The sequence below is a fragment of the Brachycentrus maculatus genome, unplaced genomic scaffold (assembly GCF_059751285.1).
Source record: "Brachycentrus maculatus isolate JH-2025_06_01 unplaced genomic scaffold, ASM5975128v1 h1tg000144l, whole genome shotgun sequence".
Classification (NCBI taxonomy): Eukaryota; Metazoa; Arthropoda; class Insecta; order Trichoptera; family Brachycentridae; genus Brachycentrus; species Brachycentrus maculatus.
Window position 1 is genome coordinate 2649829 of NW_028280897.1, and position 8455 is coordinate 2658283.

Sequence of the window (8455 nt, forward strand, 5' to 3'; positions counted from 1 at the left end):
TCTTTTTTTTACACACTTCACGCATGTTTTTACACACTTTCTCTCATAAATACGTTTTCATTTGCTAGGTCTACACTAAATGTTTTGTACTTATCTTTATATTTCGGTGGCAAATAAAACAAAAATTAAAAAAGAGACTGGGTATCATTATGTATGACCTTCATCTATTGAGCAAACGATCAAGACATTTTCACTCAGTGGCATCGTGAGATTTAAGAAGTCCTTACTTCTCAATATTAAATACAATCTCTCCTGATTTTTTTTATTAAATAAAAATTTATGTTTGATAAATTTTCATTGTTACAGAACTGGTAGAAAGTAACTCGACCGATGAAACAGAGCAAAAGAATTTTGAAGATATTCTAGAACTTAAGTTGTTAGAAAAAGATTGGGCAAAAAGTGGCACAGGTATTTATATACATTGTATTTTTTTTTATTTAAAAAAAATATATATATTTAAGCAGTGGTGCTTAACCCAGGTTCTTAACCCTTTGTTGTCACACAATATTCCGATTGATATCATGTATCGGAGCACACTCGGTTTACTTGGTAATAAAAATATTTGAACCCCACGAGGAGAAAAAAAATATTAAAAATATGAAGAAAAAAAATACTGGAAAAATTCAGATAAGTTATGGCACTTTTTTTGTTTTTTTTTTATTTGTATACATTTATTTAAATCACAATTTATACATGTTTAGTTAGAGACCCACCAAGCCACCTTGTGTGTCTTGTCGGTGGAGTTCTTTTTTAATAAATTTTTTATTGCTTTTAACGATTTTAACCTAATAAAGACACACAAAAAAATAAAAAAATTAAGAATATAAACATTTTACAATTTTCATAAAATTAACTATTGATCATTTACCCATTCCTTTATTTTGCCTTTGTTCCATATTTTATTTTGACTAAGTACAAAGAATGTTGTGAAACTTATACGCTTCAGCATTTGGAGCATTCTCAGCTGTTATAAGAATATTCTGTTTATGTGCAGAATAAAAACAAATAAATGAATAAATGTAAAAAAATATTTTTTTATTGGGGGGGTAGGGGTAGTAGCTAAAGGGCGAACCGGTTCTTGAACATTTTAAATCCCATCTAATGCTAATTTCTTCTTTGTAGAAACGAATACTCAGCTTGTGATTGGATTTTTGGCAGTGGCCATATTCATTCTGCTTGTCATATTCTTACTCATCTTGGTATTCAACAAGCGGAAATCCATCGCGTTATTCAACCGTGATTCTTACATGAACAACGATTTCTCCATGAAAATCAACATGAAGGTAAGTCTAAATACCATGAGTTATATACATTATGGGTATCGCTACATGGACCATGCCTTTATCTAAATTCTTAGGGAATATGGAAGTCTAAACACCCCAGGGCTTACTGATCTGGCCCTGGCTGGATTAAATGATCACTTTATACACTGTGCAACGTTCACCATTCTACCTCCATTATACTATGTATATTGCATTAAGTTGTGTACCATGTATACAGATTTGGAATATTGGCTTTCGTATTTTAGTTGGAGATGACAGATGTTGCTACCATATGTTGAAAACTTTGAAGTGAATTCTCCTTTTTTCCTTACCATCATTCCTACACACATATAACTTTTGTTAACATATAATCAACCAGTTTCAAGCTATGCGATGTCTAACGACTCTCCTCGATTCGTACTTTATGACCTGATATCACGCTACTAAATGAAGATCTTGATTTGATTTTTCATTTGTAGGACTTGTTTTCCAACTTCACTCCCGGAAACGAGGTGGTTGACACGCTGGATAGCGCTCCCGGCTCGAGCTATGAGCCGCGGCCGCCCATGATCATCCGCGAGGATCTGCCGGAAGGGGCGGCTCGCGAGAAGCAGAGCTACGTCACAGCACCTGGTGCCAAAGGCCGAGCCGTGGTCAGCCTGGCTCCTCACACCACGCTGCGACGCTACGGGGAGGTGCCGAAGTGCTGCACTCCGAAGAAACAGGTACATATTAAACACTTCCAATTCATCCTGTCTTGAATATCCTTCTTCCGCTATTTCATTCATCTAGGGTATATCCACTAAATCCTGTCTTGTAAAGATTTCTATTTTATCCTGTCTTAAATATCCTTCTTTCACCATGTCAATTCAGATACGGTACATCTTGAAGAATTCCGTTTCATCCTGTCTTGAATATCCTTGTTCCACTATTTCAATCCGTCTAGGGTACATCTTAAGGACTTTCATTTTATCCTGTCTTGAATATCCTTCTTCCACTATTTCAATTCGTCTAGGGTACATCTTAAAGAATTCCATTTCATCTTGTCGTGAATATCATTTTTCCATTATTTTAATTCGGCTTGGGTCCTTTTGTTGCTTCACAAATTCAACAAACTGGAGTGATCGATAGTATCATCCGACAATCTAATGACTAACAATCGATACGGTACTGTTTCTGCACCTGCATTTACAAAGTATGAACTCGTGTATTCAACTGAACCGTGCATGAGAAAATCTTCACACTTCTATCAAATCTTTTTTTAAAGCTTAAAAAGATCTTAAAACGTTAGTTAGAATAAATACCAAGTTTTATCTTAACCAGAACGATTATTGTTTTTAACATTATATTAAAAATAATGGGCTTATGTAATTATTAGTTGTCGGGGTCTTATAGACCATTCCAGTTCAAATCCTTGGCAATGATCAGAGCTATGTTTGCTAAGAATCCCATGAATCATTGCGACGCGCGATCTTCCGGCGGGTTTACTTAAACCAATTCTAACTCTGATATAGACAGACTACCAAAATTATACAATTGTGTACCAACACATCATGTGTTGTTTATTTTTTAAGGTAGCTCGTGCGATTTCATATGTTTATTTAAAAATACTTTGCTGTTTTCTGCGATGTTGTTCGAATCATATTATTTAGTGTCAATCAACATAATCAAGTTATCTTAGCTGCGTCAAGCGATGTTGTTATCAAATTCTTAGCTTTGTTCGTTTTTTGTTGCAAGACATTTTAATGTAGTTATTTTCCCAGGGTCACCGTGAGTTCTTGGACATGACTGCAATGACTCCGCGCAAGTCTCTGTGTGAAGATCCTGAAGAAGTGGACTGCCTAACTAGAGGTAGATCCACCACAGGCCGTCGTCGAAGGGGAGCTGATTGGGAAGAAACTACTGTTTTTGGACTTAATCCCACGCAGAGAAGATTTATGGCACCAGAACGAGTAAACAATCTGGCTGTAAGTAGTTAAAAATCCTTAATTTTTTACAATTTTGTCATCGTATTTGGTATAAAATCTCCATTGAAACATTTTGGCAGTAGTTAACCCAACAAATTTGAACAAAATATCGACTTTGTTGTTGTAGTAAAAAATGCTACTGTAAGTCACAAAGATAATCCAAAGTGATACTGATTTAAATAACGATGATTTTACTTAATTTGGACTGCCAAAACAACATGAATCAATTGTTCCCTGGATTCCATGATTTTTTTTCGTTAGAAGAAAGAATGACATTGATCAAAGTGCCGAATAAATAATTTTTATACATTATGAATATATATTGAGTAATATCGTTCGTTGCAGGGAGCTCCGGCTTACGTGGTATGGAACATAGCTCCGAGCATGACTGTTCCTTATGAAGCCGAGGATGCGAGGGTGGCCAATATCCCGATGAGTTACCTCAACCTAGTGTCTCAATATGGACAGAACGCCTCTGGGGATGTACGTGCTATGCTTTACCAACCTTACTTGTTGGCCGACTTTTAGAAACTCTATACTACTTCTTGAATACCATTTCAGGTTTCCTCCGTCGACATTCTGCAGCACTCCAGCATTCCCTGTGCCGGAAGGATTCAGACAAGGGGCTCCAGAGCTGAAGGCCAACAGGTAACTGCATGTTTTAAATTGTAAATTGATCCTTCTTTATCCACAATTTCGCTTATTCGCGGTTAGGGTAAAACAAAATAAATTATTTTGATTTGAAAACAGTAATAAATCATATTATTCAGAGACACTTGTTGATCCTTATATATTGTCTTTTTTTCATACACTTTTTTACTCTGGCTATCCCTAGTAATGGAGCTCTCAGACAACGCCATACAACCATCTGTTTCAACACATCAACCTCTGTAAAATGTTGGATTATTATAATAAAAATTAAGGAAGAAGAAAACTGTATAAAGAACAAGAAACATCTAATTTAACTAACACGCTGACTCCTCGCAGAGGTAGGCAGAAATGATAAACGCTACACCAATCGAACAATCTTTATCTCTTCAACGTTCATGCATCTCCTCATACATACCTGTCGATTATTCTGACTCTTGACCTGACCACTTTTAAGTATTTAAAATACTTCTTTTTCTTTTCGTCCTTGCTTCTTTTTCCAACTTTATTTGCCTCATAAATTTATTTTACCGTTCTTTCTTTACTGCTCAAGGAGTCTCAACAAACCTTTCTTTATTTTATCGATAACGTTCATCTCAGCCTTGCATTCTTTCCTTATTTTACCATTGAACATATATCATACATGGTTTTTAATCTACTTTTATCCTTATTTTGCAAACTCCGCACTTTACTTCCATACGTTTTATTTGAGACCAGGCCTGCTTAATAATTCACCTTGGTTTATAAGGACCTTTAGTCCCATCAGCTTTATTATCCATAGATGTTGGTTGTTATCTCAGAGTTTTGTTATCCACAGATGTGGGTTGTTAGCTAAGGATAACAAGGGATTAATAAGGAATACCTTTATTAGTAGCATTTTACATTTTGCAATATGTCCTCTTCACAGGAACTCTTGGAGCTACCTTACCGCTAGACCTGAGGCTTGCTTCAGTAACACTACGGTAGATGGTAGTCCTCATACGACACGATAGATGGCCGGTGAATCACAAGCGCTACAATGTGCTGTATTCTCCTTGATGTTATTAGTTCTTATCGTCAGTACCAAGTACTTGGTACATAGGATAGTGCTGTCACATGTGTCGAGGGATGCTAAGGTGCCAATGTTCGAATGTCATGAAAGCTGATGAATATTTCTGCTCACTTCGACAAAATGTCTCGCTCACTTTGCTTTTTAATAAGGTTAATGTTTGTACGTTCAATTCAATTGAATCTAATTACGATATTGATAGTAGTCATTAGTAGTAACTATTTATATATAAAACATATGTTTAATGATGCTCTTCGTGATACATCGCCGTCAGAAAGGTTGATTTATATCCCAGGAAAAAGGAAATCGAAATCTGGCTAAAGCGGGAATTTCAAAGGGTTTTATCGATTTGCCTTTTTGCCGATGATGTACACAGAGGGATGAAACGTCGTAACGTTTAATGTGAATATTTACTACCCCTAGACGTCACGACTGATAATAATTAATAATATAAAGGAAGAACAATAATATTATGTAGTCTATTGGGGCTATTCTATATCTGTTACTGTTAAAAGTGTAATCACAAATACTGACCAACACTTACACAAGTACTGAAATATACTCTTTTTTTTTAAATCAAGTATCCAGTCTCTACGCAGCAACATAACAAGTCATTGTTTAACAAATTTTTACTTAATATTTATTCATCTTTAAAATCAGTTACTATAGATAATCTAAAAAGTCATCATACAAAGTTTTATTAAAAATTATTATGAATTTTTTTTAACATTAATTGTGGTAGATAATAGCCCCATATACCCACAACTCCCCGACCAATCCGTAGCTTTACCCCTCCCAATATACAAATCTGTCGTATATTCCTATTCTATATATCATAGCATTATTCTATCAAAGTATATTTCTATCATAAGTTATAAATTTAATATTTTTGTCTCAATTAATACCAAAGTAGTTATGTATATATAAAGTTGTGGCTGTAAATATGTGTATATAGATATATACGGAGAGATCGTTTTATCCCGATTAGTTAAAAGGGGGAAACTCGCTATTCGTTCGCTTCATGATACGTACAACTTTTTGCTACAAAATTCGACACTCCATCTATTCCGTATTTCGGACTTTTCTCCTCACAGCACTCGGTGAGCATACGAGTATGACGTTTCAATGTTGCAACACTCCACAGGAAGACCAACTGTTTGATGAAATGCTGTATATAAAAAAAATATACCATATATAAAAATGCCGTTGTTTGTCTAAATTCTCAATAGTTGACCATCATATCCACCTTTGCAAGAACTATCATCGGTGTGTAAGTTAATTTTTTGACTAAGCTAAAACAGTATCATTCGATATTTAGAAAAATTTTCGTAATATAATTTATGCAGTAAAACGAATCATTTACGAATAGCGAAATTCCACCCTTCTTTATTCACGAAACCACCATATCTTGTCAACATATCTTGTCTATTTAAATAACAGATAAAATACCTCACAAAACTTCCACAGTCATATCAAATGAGTATTCAAAATTGCATTCATCTGATGCAGTTCCTTATGCACTATTGGGTACTGGTTTTAGGTATCTAATTTAACAGTGAAATAACATCTGCAAAGGAATACAAAGACGCTGACAAAAGTTTACTTATGTTTATAAAATAAAATAAAAACAATGTAAAAATTGCAACTCGGCATAATTTGTCAATTTCGTAAAATTTTCGTAACGTGCGTGTTGGATTTTTTATTATTTATTCATGTAATATCGGTAAGCAAAGGTAAATAGCAATTTAAGAATATCCAACTATCAAATCGACGTTACTAAAACAAAACAAAGCATAGATAATCTTGATAATGTTTAAGTTTTCCTAATTCCGTTATTGTCGTTGAAAGTATAATATATGTAAAGTTGTAAACAAAACGAATTTGGTTGCGATTGTTTCAGCTTTTGGCAAAAAAGTAAAAGATAAGGCAGACACTGGACATAGTTTTTTTTTTATTTGTTGTTGTAAGGATTTTTCATACGCCCATATGGGATTTTAAAAATTACCATAGTTTCAGGGTAAATTATGGAAATATAATTAAAAAATAAGTATTTAAGGTTTATATTACAAAATTAAATGTTAATATTATCGTTAATTATATTTCGTGTGGTGAGGGGGTAAAAATGTAATTAAAAATTTATTTCTCAGATTCTATATAGTAAAGTTAAATTATTTGAACTAATTATAGGAATAAATACGTATGTTCAGTTTTTTTTACTAATTGGGATAAAATTTCTTCTCCGTTAGTTAATGAATAATATTATTGATAAAGCTTCAATCACTGTAAAAATATATAGAATAATTTCACAAAAATATAACCATTTTAAGTGTACTGATAAAAAAAAACCACATCAGTAAAAAGAGACAAAATTTTATGATAAGTATTTCAAATATTTTAAATTATGCTGACCCAGAGTGAATTGTGGTTTTAACCTGTCCGTTAGTGAGTTTCTGCGGACAAAACTGTATCTGGGAGTAAGTTTTTTTGCTATTTTTTTTAAATCTTTTTATAATTTTATCACATCAAATACGATGCTATAAGCAACATATTTTCATGAATATTTTTTTAAAATTATACTAGTATATATGATTTATCGGAACATCGATAATTTTGACATAAATCATGTTTTTTATCGGCCGTACATGTACGGCTATACTCCTTTGAGGAAAATTTCGTATGGCCGTACATGTAAGGCCATACTCCTTTGAAGAAAATTACGTATGGCCGTACTCCCGGACAGGTTAAGCGAGATCGAAAGAGCACACCTTACCTTTAGTTCAAATTGCAGGCCGCCTCCGCTTACATAGTGTACTGCTTACCTGCCGCTCATCTCTGGCTTGGCATAATGGATGATTTTTGCTACTTTTTTTGATCCCATAGATATTTCACATTACCATAGTAAATGACCCCTACCACGTAGCGCGAAAGACCGTTTACTTTGGCTATGACTTTTAAGCCAAAGTAAATCAATAGGTTAAGAGTTGAAAACAGTTTCGATTAGGCTAAATTTTTTTTGTTGTTCCCGAATCCTAAGGTGTCCGAAATACCTCCCTGTAAAGGGGTCGGTTTAATGATACATTGACACTTATTAACTTGTCCGGGGGTAAGTTTCCTCTATCTCATGTTTTTTTTTACTTTTTTTTACAATTTTATATCATAGTCGATTCTACAAACAACATATTACCTTTTAATAACATTTTTTTATTTACACCAGACAACATGAATTATTGAAACTTATAAGGATAATTTTGCAGTAAATTATGTTTTGATATTAATCATGTTATAAATCATGTTTTGTATCGGCCGTACATGTACGGCCATACTCCCGGACAGGTTTAATGTGTTATGAATTAATCCTTTTAGTTGACCCATTAGTGTACCAGCGTTTATTTACTAACTGTAGTAAAAGAAAGATTACTTTCCACATAAGAAGAAATCTGTTTTATAGTGGATTCAGAGAGAAAGTAGTTGAAACAATGTTACACTAGAGGGTTATATGTTTAGAAGAGAATGATCTTAATTGTATTTTG

At 33.7% G+C, this 8455-nt stretch overlaps 1 protein-coding gene and 1 long non-coding RNA gene across 2 annotated transcripts; both read left to right on the forward strand.

Moving 5' to 3' along the window:
- Positions 1-1277: 1277 nt before the first annotated feature.
- LOC148308911 (uncharacterized) lies at positions 1278-3241 on the forward strand. Its single transcript, XM_088260956.1, has 3 exons — positions 1278-1283; positions 1742-1987; positions 3026-3241. Exons 1-3 carry the CDS (start codon positions 1278-1280, stop codon positions 3239-3241), a joined length of 468 nt encoding a protein of 155 aa, XP_088117082.1.
- A 345-nt stretch (positions 3242-3586) lies between these two features.
- On the forward strand, positions 3587-5916 carry LOC148308912 (uncharacterized). The gene is made up of 3 exons (XR_015837626.1): positions 3587-3712; positions 3791-3877; positions 4785-5916. It is a non-coding gene; the product is annotated as an uncharacterized LOC148308912 (long non-coding RNA).
- The last annotated feature ends 2539 nt before the right edge of the window (positions 5917-8455 follow it).